The 20,801-nt window shown below is 37.3% G+C and overlaps 1 protein-coding gene across 1 annotated transcript; it reads right to left on the reverse strand.

Annotated features, from left to right (window-relative positions):
* Positions 1-9,630: 9,630 nt before the first annotated feature.
* On the reverse strand, positions 9,631-10,599 carry Olfr827 (olfactory receptor 827). The gene has a single exon (NM_146300.1). It carries the CDS (start codon positions 10,597-10,599, stop codon positions 9,631-9,633), a length of 969 nt encoding a protein of 322 aa, NP_666412.1.
* Between the last annotated feature and the right edge of the window lie 10,202 nt (positions 10,600-20,801).

Genomic DNA, 20,801 nt, shown 5'->3' on the forward strand with positions numbered 1-20,801 from the left:
TAGGTCTAGTATGGTTTTGTTCATTTCTATCACCTGTTTGGATGTGTTTTCCTGTTTTTCTATAAGGACTTCTACCTGTTTGGTTGTGTTTTCCTGTTTTTCTTTAAGGACTTGTAACTCTTTAGCAGTGTTCTCCTGTATTTCTTTAAGTGAGTTATTAAATTCCTTCTTTATGTCCTCTACCATCATCATGAGAAATGCTTTTAAATCCAGGTCTACCTTTTCAGGTGTGTTAGGATGCCCTGGACTGGGCGAAGTGGGAGTGCTGGGTTCTGATGATGGTGAATGGTCTTGGTTCCTTATAGTAGGATTCTTACGTTTACCTTTCGCCATCTGGCAATCTCTGGAGTTAGTTGTTATAGTTGTCTTTGTTTAGAGATTGTTCCTCTGTTGATTTTGTTACCCTCTATCAGCAGACGTGGGAGACTAGCTCTCTCCTCTGAGTTTCAGTGGTCAGAGCAGTCTCTGCAGGCAAGCTCTCCTCTTTCAGGGAAGGTGCACAGTTATCTGGTGTTTGGACCTCCTCCTGGCTGAAGATGAAGGCCCAAAAGAGGATCTTTCCCAGAAGCTGTGTTGCTTTGCCCAGGAAGGTGGCCGGTTGTCTGGAGCTGAAGTTGGCGCCGCCTCAGAAGCTCTGTGGCTCTCACCTTACCCAGAAACGGCTGGCCTCTGTATTCCACACAGTCACCCGTGCAGCCTGCCTTCCGCAGAGTCCCGGAGCCAAGGAGGCTCCCGCCAGGGCCTGAGGCACAAACCTCTCGGGCTGGCGGACCCCTGTGCACTCACCAGGAAGGTCGCTGAATTGTTTTTACTGCAACAAAATGCATTAATACAGTAATAAGCACAGCAGAAATAACCCAGAAACTATATGTCCTTATCACAGTCTCTACTTCCTCCTCTCCTTCCAGTCTGATGCTTACAATTCCTTTCTCCCATTGTTCCTCCTCTTATCCTCAGAGGCCCCCTTGGGTACTACCCCACCCAGTAACATCTAGTCCCTGCAGTACTAAGGCATGTCCTCTCCCACTGAGACCCAACTAGGCAGTCCAGGTAGGAGGAAGGGGATCCAATGGCAGAACAGAGACCAAGACAGCCCCTGTTTCTCATTAGGAGTCCCACATGAAAACCAAGCTGCAATTTGCTACAAACATGTAAAGGACCTACATATAGCCCACGGGGACAGGAGTGAGTGAGCTGGAAGGGTCAAGGACACCACAAGAAGACCTACAGAGTCATCTAACCTGGGCTCATGGGGCTCACAGAGGCTTGGCCACCAACCAAGGAACATGTAAAGAGGAAGGTAATGGTATTCACTTCCTGGAGGACAAAGCCAAGAATGAGTGTTGCTCTTCCGTTAGTAAAAGATTATGAACTATCCAGTATTGCCCGGAGCTCGTGTCTCTAGCTGCATATGTATCAGAAGATGGCCTAGTCGGCCATCATTGGGAAGAGAGGCCCCTTGGTCTTTCAAACTTTATATGCCTCAGTACAGGGGAAGGCCAAGGCCAAGTGGGAGTGGGTGGGTAAGGGGAGGGGGGAGGAGGGTCTGGGGGACTTTTGGGATAGCATTTGAAATGTAAATGAAGAAAATACCTAATAAAAATAAATTTAAAAAAGAGAGATGAAAAAGTAAAAAAAAAAAAAAAAAAAAAAAGGTTCCCTTAATAAATCGCTAATTTTAAGGTCTGTTTGAAAAACATACCCTTTATTCTTATTTATCCTCATTACTTTGCCTTCTATTCCTCCTGTTATCATCATTCTCTTCCCTTGTCTTCTCTTTTGTTTCTAAAGAGTGCCATTCTGTAGCTATAGGGGCTGTGTAAGGTTAACATGCTGATAATAATCAACCGTCAAGAGTGAGAAAGTGATATCCAAACATGGGGAAATGTATGGTCACAAGTAATTATGGCAGTCCAGCCTAGGATTTCAGGGCCTCTCTTGTGTGGAAGAGATGGGTACAGTATCAAGGTGAGGTCAGGGTCAAGCAAGAATCCATGATGGGCAGTTGATGGACCCTGGCACATGATGTCAAAACTCAGTTGGGTTGAGCATAACCTCCATACAGCAGATAAACCCAGAACACTGGCAGAATAAAAAAGTATTTACTTTGGGTTTGCTAGAGATGGGCAAACAGAGGTTACAGAACCTAGATCAGGATTTTTAAAAGTTCATTTAGAGAAAAGAAGAGGTAACAATAATGAAATAATTGAAAATGTAAGGTCAGAGAGAGTTTTGATACATCTCTGTGGTATCAGAAAACAGAAAATGTTCTTTAAAGTGAAAATAAATATCAAAAGAGCACAGAAGGTAGCTCAAAGAAACCTTTTCTGGCAAAGTTAAAATAATTTGATTATCAAAATAATACTGAGAATAATATAACACAATAAATGAAGCAGAATTCTAGAGATCCTGTTTCCTATTCATACCACCCTCCCCATCCTTTCACTCTCCTTACTCTATCATTAGTCCATTTTCCCCAGACCTGACTTGTTTTTATTTTTATCATACACACACACACACACACACATCTATATATAGGACACAAAAAATAGGGAAACCATGGATATTTATTTCTCTAACTTAGTTTGCTTGGTACAGTAATTTCTAGTTGTATCCATTTTTCTCAAATGATGTAATTTCACTCTCCTTTACATCTGAATAAAAGTTTATAAGAAAATTTATGAGATCTTTATCATAAATTTGCAAAACTGCAGTATGATGTGATTACACAAAGTCAACATGGTACAAAAACATCTCCATAATTTGTCCATCCTGTCACACAGAAACTTTACACCTTATGCCCAACATCTCCCTGATCTCTCATGCATTGCAAAGATATCTGACTGCCTGAGATAACCAATATAGTTATTAAATATATCAAATATAACTATGAATATAGGATATAGTGCTTCATTCACTTACTATTTGTGAATGTTCTGATATGTTATCAAATCTTCCCCTCCAACTCTCCCATTCCCCTTCACTCCCTCTGAGATTACGAACTCTGGAGGCAGAAACTGAAGCAGAGACCATGACATAACATTAATTAATGGCTTTCTCAGCATGCTTTCCCCCCCCCCTTAAATTTTATTTTATTTAAATTATGTTTTCCAAAGGAGAGGGTTCTATTCTAGCCATCTCTGAAAGTTTTCATGCCATTTCAATTTCTAGTTTGTTTATTTTAATTCTGGTTTGCTTGAGTTCTGTTTGTTTGTTTTTAGCTTTCTTTTTAAATACCATCCAAGCTCACCTGCCTAGGGTATAGTACTATCCCCAGAGAGCTGGGTCTTCATACATCAAGTACTAATCAAGAAAATGTCCAACAAACTTGTTTACAGACCCATCTGATGAAGGTTTTTGTTTGTTTTTATTCATGTTACTTTGCTTGGCTTTGCTTTATTTTTGTTGTTGGTGGTGGTTTTTTCCAATTTTATTTCCCCCTTCTCCTGTCAAGTTGACAAAACAAGTATGACAAGCCTTGTCTTAGTTCACTCTGGTTCAGTAGTCTGCTCTTTCCCCCTTTCTTGGAAGTCTAGTTTACAGTTACTAGAATGAAGGGAATGCTGGATACCTCAGTTACATATTCTGACACAAAAGATGTGCACTGAAATGTTTCTAGTTATCCTTATGTATTATGGAGCCTGATTTATATTGGATGGCCAAATACTAAATAAAAATAAATACACAAATGTTTCCTTGACTTCCAGTGATATTAATAGAATTCTTCATACTGTATTTCAATATGATTTCTTATTTTTGAAGTAGTTACCACTAAGAGGGGGAAAGTAGAAAAAAAAAGAAACATAGAGCCACAATGACCAGCAGTTGACCCCAACCCCAATCCCTGGCCAGTGGTCTGAGAGGTGTAGGAAGGAAGCCCAGAAGGGGCATTCAAAGTTATGAGCTCCAATATAGAGAATCTGCCTAGCATACATAGAAAGGTCTCTACCTTTGCCATTATGGGCATTCCCCAACAGATAAAAACTGACAATGGCCCTGTCTTTACTACCTCTCAATTCAAAACCTTCTGCTTACAATTGGGAAATTGCCCACCATACAGGGATTTCCCACAATCCTCGGGGCCAAGGAATAATAGAAAGTACACATTCAATCCTAAAAGCCCATCTTCTAAAACAAAAGACAACCACTTATCCCCCTCCCAACATACAATTATGACAGCTTTGACTACCCTAAATATATTTAACATCTACAAGAGCTCCAAACACTCTCCTATCTTCCTCCATTGGCACACACTAAAATAATCCCTCCTATCCTAGTGTGATGGTGTGATACCTTGGATGGAATTTGGAAGGAACAAGATCCCTTTCTTACAACCAGAATGGGTTTTATTTGTATTTTTCCACAGTATCAGTCTATCTGGGTTCCCACTAGAAATGTTCAACACCACCCCACCGACCAAGATGATCCATCTCTTGCTGAGAGATTGCGAACAGAGGAAGAAGAGGAGATGCCACCCCCAATGGAACAACAAGATCTCCTGCAAGGACATCAATGACCTGGTGACTGCTGCTCAGGCCATGTGCTCTCCACAAGCTTCCCTCTCCTCTCTTCTTATGGCTGTTTTTGTCATTCTTATACTAACTCTGCTACTGCCCAGCCTCTCCCTAGCCTTTCCAACACTTACCACTGGAAATTCTTCATTAGGGAGACCCACAAAGGATTCAACAAAATCATACAAACTCAGGATTTCCCACTTGAAGGATGTCAGACCAGGACTGAGATTCCCTTACTCCAGCCCTTTCCTCTGCTTTCCTTACCAAAACATAGGTAAAATGCCTCTAGGTGGCCTCCAGATATGGAGGTTGAAGATATTGGAGTTGCAGAATTGAATCCACCAGCAGCAACATCACCATGTTCACCAACCTTAAAACTCATTTTCAGCTTTCCATCAGCAATACCTAGGATAAACATTGGTGAATGAGGGTCATAGGTTCTGCTATACCCTAGTGTCTATGCTAAATTCCTCGTAATCAACCTACATGTCTATCGACAGCATGCCCCTCCTCCAAATCAGTCTGTATCCATGTTAATATTCTTCAACAGGAAAATCAATCTTAGAAGGCGCTCCAAGCTACCCTTTCCTGGAGACAATACATCCAATATTCAACTTATCTCTGTCCCTTAATCACCCACCCCAGCGCCTCCCAATTTTTTTCTCTGTGCTTCCCTCTCCAGACCACTATTGACAGCTGTTTCCATTAACACTTCCCTTCACAAACCCCATGGACCCTTAACCACACCAAAATTACAAGACATTCCTCTCTTTGAAATACCCCTTTCCCTTTGCCTTGTAGAATCATTCTTAAGTCCCCAGTCTATGTGTACCTGATACATCACCATCACCAAACCAATATGTACTCCCCCCCCCGTTCTTTTCTGGTGGGAAGGCACTACAAGTGCCACATTAACCTCTATTTTTTCAAGGTTTCTGCACACACACCCAGTAATGATTGTTTCTCAGGTTTATCTCCACAAAGCAGAAGAATTCTACTTAAGCTAGGAGGAGAGAGAGAGAGAGAGAGAGAGAGAGAGAGAGAGAGAGAGAGAGAGAGAGAGAGAGAGAGATCTTCATCCCTCTGCTCTTTGGACTGGGTCTCAATGTCTCACTGGGCATGACAGGAATTGCTGGAGCAGCCCTCATCCAAACACACCATCTGGCTGGTGACTTCAAGACAACTTCACCAGGAAATACTGCAAACAGCCTTGAGTCCCTTCAACGCCAGATAACTTCCTTAGCAAGAGTTGTTCTCCAAAACTGAAAGGCCCTGGACTTACTGACTGTTAAACAGGGAGGGACTTACATTTTGCTGGGTGAGGAATATTTCTTCTATGTTAATGAATCTGGGCTAGCAGAACAAGACATACAAATGCTCAAAGATCTCCAGGAAGATCTCTGGGCACACTATGCTCCAACATCCCTACCCTATGGTACTCAAATCTTTTGGTAGCTTGACTTCTTCCCCTCCTCGGTTCTATACTAGCCATTGGAGCCTTGCTTCTCCTGGCACCCTGCCTTATCCAACTTCTAAAACAGCAGATGAGTAGCTGTTTGGTCTGATACCAAACCATTCCCAACATAGAAGACAGTTACTTTAATGACACCCCTCCTTTATAAAAGCAAAAGGGAGGATTTGTAGGGCAAGTGAACCATGCCATTAGATAGAAGAACTGGTAAGGTTGAGTGAGCCCAGACCCTGCGAATATCAGAATTGAGAACTGCAGGAGTGGAGCCATTTCTTGTCTACCTTTACCTGTTCTGGAACAGTAATCTCAACACCCCCACTGAAAGGAACATGACTATCAGTCTCCTAGGGAAAACACCTGGAGTCCTCCCCCCATGCAAATAGAGCATCACTAATATCTCAAACTGTGCCAAGCAAATAAAAATCATCTACCGATGAAGTGTCTTGAATTAAGTACTTCCAGCATTGTGGCATATGATAGTTTGGATCTGTTTGGAAACTGCTTCCTTGATTTCCATTTTCTAGTTTCCTAGGATGCAGACTAGAACTCCACCTCACCCTGTGTGTGTTGCCTAGAGGAAAGAAGACTTATCTCTAAGTCTACTTTATGCTAAAGTCATTCAGTTTAATTTTTGCAGTTCCTAGCAAAGAAACTGAACCAAAAGGCCTTCTATTAAGGAAACTAACAACAACTAGTATCCTATAAAGACAGAACATAGGGATGTTTTTAAAATACTAACTAAAGAAAAAAAGAGTGTTCTTTTAAAAAAATCTACAAACCAAGTCCTACAATGGAAAAATGTGGACATCAGTAGTCCCTTCTAGTTTCACAATGGATTCCCTTAATTAGATTATTTTTGGTTCTTGAAAATAACCATTTTAAAACTTTTCCCATTTCCTTCCTCTTCAATCCCTCCACCTCACACCACCAACACTCTGTTTTCTCCACTGAAATCACAGCATATTATTGATTTGATGATCTGTAATAGCATCATGGAACTGGGCAAAGTGGTATCTCATACACATTTCATAAGTCTAATATCATAATTTGATAGCATGATATTTTTATAACACCATGTCACTTTAGCTGTGTCTATCATCATAATGTTAAAAAAATTCCATAATGAGTTTAAACCATTCCAAGATAACAAAAATGTAGCACAGGTTGGATACCACTGCATACTGTTTAATTTAGTAGTTTTAACCTACAGTGTGAAGTTTGGATCGATATATAATTAGCATTTAGAACTGAAAGTTCTGAAATAGAACTTTAAAATCTTGGTAATGGGAACACATAAAATAATAATAATATAGTAATTAGGTAGGCAGTCATCAGAAATATGCAAAATTTGTATCAGATGGTAGTATAATACAATAAGTAAACTTAAATGCCTAAAACTTTTACCTAGTAAGGGTGAACAGTACTGTGCAAATAAGGGTTTTGAACACTTTAATGTCATCATCAACTTCTTAAGGGCTTTCAAGGTCATAGCATCATATCATCTTGAGGATTTTGTATACAATTTTAAGGTCACCTCTAAACAATGATGTATAATGCAAAGAATATGTATAAAGAATATACTCTTTAAAATCTTGAATATTGTAGCATTTAATCAGTGTATCTTTGAAACACAAAATACTTTGTTAATAAAATCCAACAAAATATCAGTGTGAGTGTAGGATGTTGCAATCAAGATGGCACAAGTAACAAGAAAGTAATGCTAGCCACTCACTTGTTATTACACAGTTTGTGAACCCAGAGAAAGATTTATCAAAAAAGAATACTCCATGACAGAAATTAGGAGGCAATTATAGCTAACTGAATTTAACACTTTTAGAGACCTTTTGCTTTTGGCTTTTGACGTCCCCAAATTGCTTTGGACATTTGCAGTAAATTATGAAAAGCAGCTTGTAACATTATTAAGCATTGAAATACTATGATCTTCTGTGGCTATAAAATAGGAAATGTATTTCATTATGTTGAAAAATGAAAGCAAGTGAGTCTTGGTATGATCTCATCCAACATTTGGTTGAGTTTTCCAAACAATCCTCAATAAACCACACTTGGTAGATGCTGAGAAGACCACAAATCTAAACTAAAGGGGATACAATGGAAATAACTAAAACCTAATTTTAAAAATTAGTCCTTGAGACTAATCATAAGCTATTCCAAGAAACTGTTTTCCCAAGTGATTTGGATTTCTATTTGCTCTCAAATTTTATTTCTCTAAAATCAAAATATGAGACAAATAGATTAACAAATTTGGAAGGGATAATAAATAGGACCTTAAATTATTTGGTCATATAGCTTCCTTTTTTATTTAATTAGGTAAGAATAATTTATAAATAAATTATTTACCATGGCAAACAATAACCTGATAAGTTGCGTGCCTTTGTGTATTCATCAAAGGAAACTCTGCTACTTAAACAAAAGCAAAAGAAGACTGAATCAAGGGTCTGTATTTTGGGTTACATGATGTTGAATCTATGGACTTAGTTTTCTGTCTAATGATAGCTCCTAGACTTAGGCACTGTTTACCTAAATGTTATTTAAATTTCTTGTAAAACAGTGACGTGAGAGTGGCTTTTCTTGCACACCTTATTTCCCTTGGCATCTACCAAAACTAAGATGCTGTTGGAATAACCCTTTTCTCAACTGATGCATGCTGCTTATACACTTTTTCTCACATACCAGAACCAAACTAATGTACACATTAGTACACATAAACACATCCATATATACATATACACATAGGGATCTAACTTTTAATATGTATAAATTTAGTCTTACATTAATTTAACTATGATTTCCAAACTTGCTTTATTTTAAAAACAATAGTATGTCTTCTTATTGTGCCATTTTAAAGACAGTTTGACTTGAAAAGTGCTATAAAATTTACTTTGTTATAGTAGAAGAAAGCAAAGACAATTGATGCTACTCAAGGAATAATATTTAGATTTTCCTGATTCATATAAGTTTTTTAGTGTTTTGTTTGTTTGTTTTTCAAGACGTGGTTTCTCTGTGTAACTGTAGCATTTCTGGAACTCACTCTTTAGACTAGGCTGGCCTTGAACTCAAAGCCTGCCTCTGCCTCTCAAGTGCTGGGATTATCAGCATGCTCCGCCACCACCTGGCTCAAAGTTATTGTCTAATTCCTTTAATTCAGCATAGATTGTTCTCATAATGTTTTATTTCCATTTTGACACTGTCAAGTGCCATCAAACATAAAACACACCACTGGCATTATACCAAGTGTCATTTGCATATAAGCCAGTGTAAAGGCACAGTTTCTGAGTGAATCACAGTGTAAAGTACCTTATTCATCTAAATTTTACTTGTGACTACAAAATACTTCTGTATTCACATAGCATACATAGTGTTATTGTCAGAGCAAGAAACATACTATTTGTACAAAATGCAGTCAATCTTCACCAACGTCCAGAGCTCTCATATTTAATCACCTTAAAGAAACCAGTAACTTATTTTGAATGTTGTTTACAGGAAATTATTAATGCTGTGCACTGGAAAAGTTGAGGATCTGTCATCTCCTTTTTAAAGTACACTTCAACTCTAAATGTGTAAATGGCAACGATCAGACAGATAACTATCAACTACTATAAGAATCAGTAAAGAGTGAAAGCCTTCTTAGAGTAAAACCTTTTGCTTGCACAAGACTTTTTTCATGGCATCTTTTACATCCTTATTTCGTAAAGAATAGATTAGGGGATTCAACATAGGTGTGAACAAAATATAACATACTGAAGCAATTTTACGAAGTTCAGGATTATTTGGAGGTGTGAGATACACAAAGGAAACAGTCCCATAAAGCAAACTTACAACCCCCAAGTGGGAGCTGCAGGTAGAAAAGGCTTTTTTTCTCCCTTCACTGGAATGTATCTTTAAAACTGTGGATACAATATACATGTAAGATACTACAATAACTATTATTGTTGGCAAAATAATAAGCACAGCCAGACTAAGTGACACCATCTTATTGATAAAAGTATTAGAACAGGAGATCTTTTCGATTGGATTAGAATCACAGTAGAAGTGATCAATGACCCTAGAGGCACAAAAAGACATGGAGAATGTTACACTGATTTGGAGGATGGAACTGACCCAGCCGCAGAGATAGGAACCAGCCACCAACTGGACACAGACACTCCTTGACATTCGAACGCTGTAAAGGAGAGGATTGCAGATGGCAATGAAGCGGTCATAGGCCATGGCTGCTAGTATAAAGGCTTCTGTTACCATGAAAAGTGCATAAAGGAAAAGTTGAGCTGCACAACCCACAAAGGATATGGTCTTTTTCTGAGATAAGATGTTTACCATGGCTTTAGGTACAATAACCGTGGAGTAGGAGAGGTCAATCACGGAGAGGTTGCCTAGGAAGAAATACATTGGTGTGTTCAGCCTGGGATCAGTCACTATGATGCCAATCATGCTAAGGTTTCCCAGAAGAACCATCCCATAAATAATAAGAAATAGAAGAAAAAGGACACTGTGGAGCTCTGGACGGACTCTGATGCCTACAAGAATGAAGTCAGTCACTTCTGAGTGGTGAATGAAGTCAGTTACTTCTGAGTGGTTGTCTCTCTCCTTGTCACCCATGGCAAGTTTCTGCTTCAGGTTATAAAAGAAAATCAACATATAAACTCCCCATAAATAATCAGCTATAACCAGTAACACTTCACATTTTAAAAGATGTATAGTTGTCATGAACTTTTATATTCACTATCCTAATAAGTTTACACAGCTGCTAACTAAGATGAGAAGATACCTTGCTGCTCCCTTAAGAGAACACAACTGGACCAAAATGTAATGTTATTCCAAAACAATGTTAACTTAAATATAATGTTTTTTGATACTTCTTATATCTGTATTGTCATATGAGAAGCTATGAATTACAACTTATGACTTAGATAATGTTGACATTTTAAAGACTGATAAATTCATAATACTAAAAATATACTTTTCTAAAATTTAAATTTATCATTTAATATATGTTTTTCTCCTTAATAACATGTTTCAACTTCCTGTTTATAATAAAAAAAAGAAACAGAAAGCTAAGAGTATAAGGCAAAGTAGTATGGACTATTGCAACTACAAATATTTATCAAAAGTTAATTTTTTCAGAGGTTTTTTTATAAAGTGGCCAATTTTCAGTTCATGAAACACAATGATTTATTTTAAATGCAAATAAAAATGTCAGTATGACACATATTTTTATCCTATGAAGTCTGATTCTTCCTATTCTTGTTTAAATTTGTGAAAAACCACATCTGAAACAATTTTGAATGTGAGAAAAAATGTAGAGGCTTCAGAGCAAGGAGTCAATAAAAAATTAACTCCATAGAAAAATATTTTATATTAGACAGAAAATGTTAATGAGCTCTTGATCTAATGGTAAGAACTCAGTAGTTTTAGGAATAAATGTACATTAATTTTCTAAAACATCTAAACCATTCAATGTTCTTGTACCCTAATAGATAAGCCACAACAACAACTTTAATTATTTTGAATTATTTCTGAATTTCTGAAATTATAAAAAAAACATTCATTATGAATTAAGTTGTTTAATTTCTAAAAATAATAATGACTTTTTCTTTTGTAATATTTAAACCAAATCTTATTTGTTCTTCCCATGCAGGTATGGATAATAAAAACCTACAAATGATCCAAGAAGCTTCTTTGATAGGGTGGGGATGAGTGGTTTACCCACAATCAAAATTGGCAATGTGCAGTTTCCTTTTGACTTTATAGCTCAATAGTTACAAAAAGCATAGTTACATTTTATTTTCTCTGGATTGCAAAACTTCTTCAGAAACCAAAGCTTTCTTAATAGCTTTTTATTCAATGCTACATCAATAAATTTCTCATAAAAGTCCATAAAATTAATACATACAAATTTGAATCCATAGAAATAGTGGCACAATGGTATTTGCTATTCTTAATCTCCGTCTTTACCCTTCTCCACATCTGAAGTTCATTCTGAACCATTTATAGTAGTTTGATCTCAGTGGTAGTGGACACGAATTAAATTTACTGAGTAAGGTAGATTAAAGTGTTTATTTTTGTTGGAGAAGAATAAAAGGTATCCTCTCAGGTATATATCTATGCAGAGTACTTTCAAATATTCACCATTTGTTCATTTGGAATGGGAAAGGAATATTTTTACAGGAGACGAGGACTTTTAAGACACATTAAATCATTTCACACATATCTGCCTTCCACAACAAATCATAAACTTGTGAACTTGATAAAATTTTATTAGATATTTTAAGCTACTAGTTTTATGTCATTGCTATGTTGACAAGACTTTTGTAAAAATGTCACAAGTTTAATTTACTTTGATATTTAATCAAATTTTTAAGTAGAAAGAGAAGAAAGGAAGAAATCTCAGTTTCAAGAGCTACTTTGTTGCTATGCCAATGAAAACAACATAATTTTTCAAAGGCAATCTGTGTCTAACAGACCACAAATTAATGTGTTTAATCAGTATTTACAAGCATCTACTCTATGGCAAGAATTGTTTGGCACTGAATTTGAAATTTTCAATTCAAGACTGGCATGAATGTATTTTATGAAGGGTTTATCATGATATGACAGTTATCTTTACTGCTAAATAACCAATAATAAATTAACTCACTCAGTGACTCAGTGCTGATTTTGAAACTCACACACACACACACACACACACACACACATACACACACACACACACACACATTTTAAAATAGCTTAGAGTGGCAGTACTGAAGGTTATAGGTAAGAGGTTGTATGAGCACAGCGAGCTTAGTTGAAGTGACTTTAAGGACAAACCTGACTAAATCCTCCACCATGTATTTAAGTCACACTGTAGATAACTTTGGATTCAGAAAAATGTTCAATCTATCTAGAAATAAAAGCTGACTATTCTAACCTAAACAAATAGTCATTAAATCAATGTTGTTCATATCTTGCACACAAAATTATGAAAAATGGGCTTTGAAAGACTTATCTGCATTAATAATTATAAATGATCAATATTATATATGAAATAATTGAAATACAGGAAATGGAGAAGTTTTAATACTGTGAAATTTATTAAGCAGTGAAATTAAAGCAAATGAGATAATAGAGTTTATGCAACTCAAACTATACTTTTAATATCAACTATTGTATTTTTAGTCAGATTTAGCCATTCTCTTTCTTTAGATAATGGAATGCAGTTCTCAAAGCTTATTCTAACCAGAATAATCACTAAATTATATCAACACATTTTACTCTACATGAAAATTATATTTTAAGTATCTAGATAATGTCCTGGGTTTTCTTTTTACTGGATAAAAATATAGAAGTATTTAATAAACATTCTTACCTTATACTTGTATAGTCCCTTGTATTTATACTCTCTTGTAACCTCTCTTACAAGAAGCTGAAGAATTCCAATTTGTATTATTCTAAATGGAAGATAAATTTTTAAAATAACAAGAGCAAAATTAAACGTTTCCAATAATATTTAATTCCCCTTATAGATGCACTGTGCATATCTTGGTGACTTTGCCTAACTTCATAATTTTCCATTTCCAATTATTAAAATTTTTTCTCTCTTTAGTTTTACCTTGTTAGGAAAATTGTTGAGATTGTCTTTCCAAACACTAAGATGATGGTATCTCTGGATCACCACAGTATGCTCAGAAATTTCTATTTCTCTGCCAAAACTGAAGTGTCACTGACTTAATCTGTAAACTTAGCTGCATACAGAGCTCTGGCCTCCATGCTAACAGACCTCAGACTAAAGAATGGAGCAAAATGGATATATGAGGCAAGTAACAAAATCCCTGATCTTGGATGACTGTGAAAATAAATAGCAACATCCAGAAACTATGGTAGTCCTAATTTACTCTAATCCTATGAAATGATTCCAGAAAATTGCAGCATTGAAGTTTTTAGGATTTTGGAAGAAAAAGTCCCTCTGAGAGTAGGTTAGAGAAGAAGTCAATTAAAATTTCATAACAAGGGCAAAGTTTGGGGCCGTCCCATGAGGCTCCATGAAGAACAGTCACAAAGTGTGATTTCTCTGCTTGTTGAATACTCTTGAGATAATCACAAACTCATCTTGGACCAATCTTCACATTTAAAAAAAGTTTCTTCATATTAAGCTGCAGTCTAGTTCTTTGTACCTTGACCTGCCTAGATGCCACAGAGTCCACACAGTACCCTGGTCTCTGCACCTGCTTCTACTTTAGCCACTGACATTCTTCTAGCTGTTTATTTTTTTAAGATATTTTCATTATTTACATTTCAAATGGTATTCCCTTTCCTAGTTTCCCCTCCAAAAATCCCCACCCTCTCCCCCCTCCCCCTTCTCCCCAACCCAACCACTCCTGCTTCCTGGTCCAGGCATTCCCCTATACTGGGGCATAGAACCTTCACAGGACCAAGGTCCTCCCATTGATGACCGACTAGACCATCCTCTGCTACATATGCAGCTAGAGCCACGAGTCTCTCCATGTGTTTTCTTCGATTGGTGGTTTAATCCCAGGGAGCTCTGGGGTTACTGGTTATTTCATATCATTGTTCCTTCTAGGGGGCTGCAAACCCCTTCAGCTCCTTGGATACTTTCTCTAGCTCCTTCATTGGGGACTCTGTGCTCTGTCTAATGGATGACTGTGAGCATCCACTTCTGTGTTAGTCAGACACTGGCAGCTATATCAGACTCCTGTCAGCAAGCTCTTGTTGGCATCTGCAATAGTGTCTGTGTTTGTTGGTTGTTTATGGGATGGATCCCCAGGTGGGGCAGTCTCTGGATGGTCATTCCTTTAGTCTCTGCTCTGAACTCCTTCCCTGGGTATTTTGCTCCCCCTTCTAAGAAGGATTGAAGTGACCACACTTTGGTCTTCCTTCTTCTTGAGTTTCATGTGTTTTTCAAATTGTATCTTGGGTATTCTGAGCTTTTGGTCTAATATCCACTTATCAGTGAGCGCATATCATGTGTGGTTTTTTTTGTGATTGGGTTACCTCACTCAAGATGATATCCTCCAGATCCATCCATTTGTCTAAGAATTTCATAAGTTCATAGTTTTTAATAGCTGCATAGTATTCCATTATGTTAATGTACCACATTTTCTGTATCCATTCCTCTGTTGAGGGACATCTGGTTTCTTTCCAGTTTCTTGCCATTATAAATAAGGCTGCTATGAACATAGTGGAGCATGTGTCCATATTACAGCTAACAAGGCTATGTTAGCTTTCACACTTTGGTGACTGGATTTAACATTCTTGATTACTATTATTCATTTATGTTGGGTCAAGATCTTAGTTTAGCCCAGGCTAGTTTGAAGTTCACTATATAACGTAGGCTGACTTCAAATTTATGTCAGTCCTCCTGGTTCAACTTCCTTAGTGTTGCAATAACACCTTTATACCATCAAGCCTAGAGACAACCTTTCTTTCTATTAGGATCTCTTTTTGCAATTTCTGGATGATTTCTAACCTGCTTTAAAGATGTCTAATATCAGAAATTACTTTTCTGAGCAGTAGGAATTATTAAATTCAGCTTGAATATGTCAGTCACAAAAAAAGTCCTAAATAAAATAATTAATCCATGTAATAAAGTAGTGTAAACTTAAAAACTACAGTCCTACTCTGTACTTTTACAATTAATTCAATATTAATATATGCCAGTGTAGAAAGTGACTATAAATTGTACTTAATAGAAAATAAAAGTGGACTTTCAAGCAATATTAGCTCCTTTTCTGGCACACATTATTTTTAACCCATTGATGTGAAAAAAATGCTAAAACCTTCTGCTGAGATTTTGCAGTTTGACCACCACCTGGAGAAAACTCCAATGAGATGTCTTATAGTATACAAATAATTTGAGGGTTTGAGTAGACACAATACACATGCAAGAAATGTGTCTTTCAAAAACAGGTGCCCCTATACTTCTGGAAGTTTTTAATATTTTCAACTACAACCCCAAAACTTCCTTCATTATTAATTTGCTCCAACAAGCCCAGGTTCTCCCCACTGGGATTTGTTAAACTCATATTACCTTCATACAGAAAAGAGTTTACATTAAGGTTTAACTAGAAAATTTCTGAGTTAACTTTCTTCCCAATTTGTCATGGTACATTGCATGACTAGCCATGTTTTAATGTGTGTGTGGGGGGGGTGTGTCATTGTTAGAATAGTTTAATGTCATTAATAAAGAAGAAATAGGGACACTGTGAGAAAGGCAAGCTAAGGAAATAACTTAGTGACATGGACTTCACCTGGCTCAAGCTATATACACATTCCTATCCTAAAACACCTAGAAAATTGTTACTCACCTAGGACTCTTGTTAGCAGGTACTATGCATACATACTTTTCTTTGAACAATTCACCTAACAACCTGCTAACAATGTAAGATCCCTCAACTGCGTTAAGCTGAATGCTAACCAAACAGTGGCATTAGTTTCTTTCCCCCCTAAATAGCATCAAATACAATTTCTATTTAGACTTTTTTTTGGAAACAAGTTCTCGCTATGTGATCTAGCTGATCTAGGACATGGTATGTAGACCAGGCCAGCCTTGAACTCATAGATTTCTGCCTGCTTCTATCTCCCAAATGCTAGACCTAAAAGCATGTGTTACTATGCCTGGCTATTCAGTATTTTCAATTGCATTTCAGTATATCCAATTATGAGGAGAGCTCAACTGGTCTAACATGGACAATTTTGAGTACATACATAACTTGGTAAACCATATAGTCTTAGTGGACTTATAGACAGAATCCTTTATTTATTATCTTCTTTCTATGCACAATTGGGCATGCCTATAATTAAAATAAGGTGTGTTATGGAAGAGACATGCACAGTAAGCAAACAGTTATAAAGTGTAAGTTGTCAATCAAAACAGAAAGCTGTCCTTGTTGTATCCCTTAGCTATCAAACTTTTACTTCTCTTAAATATCATAAAAGGATGTCCCAAACAATAATTAGGACCCTAAATACTCTCATGTGACCATTTTAATGCTTGACTGTGCATTCATTTCTGGTCTGTACTATGACTATGCTTTTGAAAACTGTCTTCTCACTAGTTGGCAAATTGTGTGCACCTTTATTTCAATTGTTTGAATAAACAGCCACAAGTATGAAAACACTGGACCATGGATATTCATTTTCTGTCTTATCTTATAATTCAGTCCATATTGATTAATTTCATCCATTATCTTAATTTTCAGTTTTAGCCCTTGAATCTTTTCTGTGTCTTACATTTTCAGCACTCCAGATGCTTCAGGTTTTCTTTCTTTTTATTTTATGAGCCCTAGAATAAAATATTTCTTCAAGTATTCTGTTTCGTTCAGTAGGAAATAGAATTGAAGCCAGGATAAAGATATTTTTTATTACATGACATCAATTTATTACATTAATCAATTTATTAATGCCTCATGGTTTGTGGTCATCTACATCATTACTGTCTTACTTCCTCATCACAAATATTTTCTCTCCTATTCTACACTGTATATGAGAGAAGGAAGTGACTATGAGAGCCCAACATTTACATAGGTTTTCTGGTTCACCTCCCCAAGCTGAGAATGTCTACAAACATTAGGAATTGTACAAGGCAATTTTACTTATTGCCCTCATTTGTGTGCACTCTGTTATTTCTTTCTATTAGTGGGAATTTGTAATTATTCATATTGTATTTCTTTTTTTTCTTTTCCATTTTTTATTAGGTATTTAGCTCATTTACATTTCCAATGCTATACCAAAAGTCCCCCATAGCCACCCACGCCCACTCCCCTACCCACCCACTCCCCCTTTTTGGCCCTTGCGTTCCCATGTACTGGGGCATATAAAGTTTGCGTGTCCAAAGGGCCTCTCTTTCCAGTGATGGCCGACTAGGCCATCTTTTGATACATATGCAGCTAGATCAAGAGCTCCGGGGTACTGGTTAGTTCATAATGTTGTTCCACCTATAGGGTTGCAGATCCCTTTAGCTCCTTGGGTACTTTCTCTAGCTCCTCCATTGGGAGCACTGTGATCCATCCATTAGCTGACTGTGAGCATCCACTTCTGTGTTTGCTAGGCCCCGGCATAGTCTCACAAGAGACAGCTACATCTGGGTCCTTTCGATAAAATCTTGCTAGTGTATGCAATGGTGTCAGCGTTTGGATGCTGATTATGGGGAAGATCCCTGGATATGGCAGTCTCTACATGGTCCATCATTTCATCTCAGCTCCAAACTTTGTCTCTGTAACTCCTTCCATGGGTGTTTTGTTGCCGAATCTAAGGAGGGGCATAGTGTCCACACTTCAGTCTTCATTCTTCTTGAGTTTCATGTGTTTGGCAAATTATATCTTATATCTTGGGTATCCTAGGTTTTGGGCTAATATCCACTTATCAGTGAGTACATATTGTGTGAGTTTCTTTGTGAATGTGTTACCTCACTCAGGATGATGCCCTCCAGGTCCATCCATTTGGCTAGGAATTTCATAAATTCATTTTTTTAATAGCTGAGTAGTACTCCATTGTGTAGATGTACCACATTTTCTGTATCCATTCCTCTGTTGAGGGGCATCTGGGTTCTTTCCAGCTTCTGGCTATTATAAATAAGGCTGCTATGAACATAGTGGAGCATGTGTCCTTCGTACCAGTTGGGGCATCTTCTGGATATATGCCCAGGAGAGGTATTGCTGGATCCTCCGGTAGTACTATGTCCAATTTTCTGAGGAACCGCCAGACTGATTTCCAGAGTGGTTGTATAAGCCTGCAATCCCACCAACAATAGAGTAGTGTTCCTCTTTCTCCACATCCTCGCCAGCATCTGCTGTCACCTGAATTTTTGATCTTAGCCATTCTGACTGGTGTGAGGTGGAATCTCAGGGTTGTTTTGATTTGCATTTCCCTGATGATTAAGGATGTTGAACATTTTTTCAGGTGCTTCTCTGCCATTCGGTATTCCTCAGGTGAGAATTCTTTGTTCAGTTCTGAGCCCCATTTTTTAATGGGGTTATTTGATTTTCTGAAGTCCACCTTCTTGAGTTCTTTATATATGTTGGATATTAGTCCCCTATCTGATTTAGGATAGGTAAAGATCCTTTCCCAATCTGTTGGTGGTCTTTTTGTCTTATTGACGGTGTCTTTTGCCTTGCAGAAACTTTGGAGTTTCATTAGGTCCCATTTGTCAATTCTCGATCTTACAGCACAAGCCATTGCTGTTCTGTTCAGGAATTTTTCCCATGTGCCCATATCTTCAAGGCTTTTCCCCACTTTCTCCTCTATAAGTTTCAGTGTCTCTGGTTTTATGTGAAGTTCCTTGATCCACTTAGATTTGACCTTAGTACAAGGAGATAAGTATGGATCGATTTGCATTCTTCTACATGATAACAACCAGTTGTGCCAGCACCAATTGTTGAAAATGCTGTCTTTCTTCCACTGGATGGTTTTAGCTCCCTTGTCGAAGATCAAGTGACCATAGGTGTGTGGGTTCATTTCTGGGTCTTCAATTCTATTCCATTGGTCTACTTGTCTGTCTCTATACCAGTACCATGCAGTTTTTATCACAATTGCTCTGTAGTAAAGCTTTAGGTCAGGCATGGTGATTCCACCAGAGGTTCTTTTATCCTTGAGAAGAGTTTTTGCTATCCTAGGTTTTTTGTTATTCCAGATGAATTTGCAAATTTCTCCTTCTAATTCGTTGAAGAATTGAGTTGGAATTTTGATGGGGATTGCATTGAATCTGTAGATTGCTTTTGGCAAGATAGCCATTTTTACAATGTTGATCCTGCCAATCCATGAGCATGGGAGATCCTTCCATCTTCTGAGATCTTCTTTAATTTCTTTCTTCAGAGACTTGAAGTTTTTATCATACAGATCTTTCACTTCCTTAGTTAGAGTCACGCCGATATTTTATATTATTTGTGACTATTGAGAAAAGTGTTGTTTCCCTAATTTCTTTCTCAGCCTGTTTATTCTTTGTGTAGAGAAAGGCCATTGACTTGTTTGAGTTTATTTTATATCCAGCTACTTCACCGAAGCTGTTTATCAGGTTTAGGAGTTCTCTGGTAGAATTTTTAGGGTCACTTATATATTCTATCATATCATCTGCAAAAAGTGATATTTTGACTTCCTCTTTTCCAATTTGTATCCCCTTGATCTCCCTTTCTTTTCGAATTGCTCTGGCTAATATTTCAAGTACTATGTTGAAAAGGTAGGGAGAAAGTGGGCAGCCTTGTCTAGTCCCTGATTTTAGTGGGATTGCTTCCAGCTTCTCTCCATTTACTTTGATGTTGGCTACTGGTTTGCTGTACATTGCTTTTATCATGTTTAGGTATGGGCCTTGAATTCCTGATCTTTCCAAAACTTTTATCATGAATGGGTGTTAGATCTTGTCAAATGCTTTTTCTGCGTCTAACGAGATGATCATGTGGTTTTTTTCTTTGAGTTTGTTTATATAATGGATTACATTGATGGATTTTCGTATATTAAACCATCCCTGCATCCCTGGAATAAAACCTACTTGGTCAGGATGGATGATTGCTTTAATATGTTCTTGGATTCGGTTAGCGAGAATTTTATTAAGGATTTTTGCATCGATATTCATAAGAGAAATTGGTCTGAAGTTCTCTATCTTTGTTGGATCTTTCTGTGGTTTAGGTATCAGAGTAATAGTGGCTTCATAAAATGAATTGGGTAGACTACCTTCTACTTCTATTTTGTGAAATAGTTTGTGCAGAACTGGAATTAGATCTTCTTTGAAGGTCTGATAGAACTCTGCACTAAACCCGTCTGGTCCTGGACTTTTTTTGGCTGGGAGACTATTAATAACTGCTTCTATTTCT

The sequence above is a fragment of the Mus musculus genome, chromosome 10 (assembly GCF_000001635.26).
Source record: "Mus musculus strain C57BL/6J chromosome 10, GRCm38.p6 C57BL/6J".
Classification (NCBI taxonomy): Eukaryota; Metazoa; Chordata; class Mammalia; order Rodentia; family Muridae; genus Mus; species Mus musculus.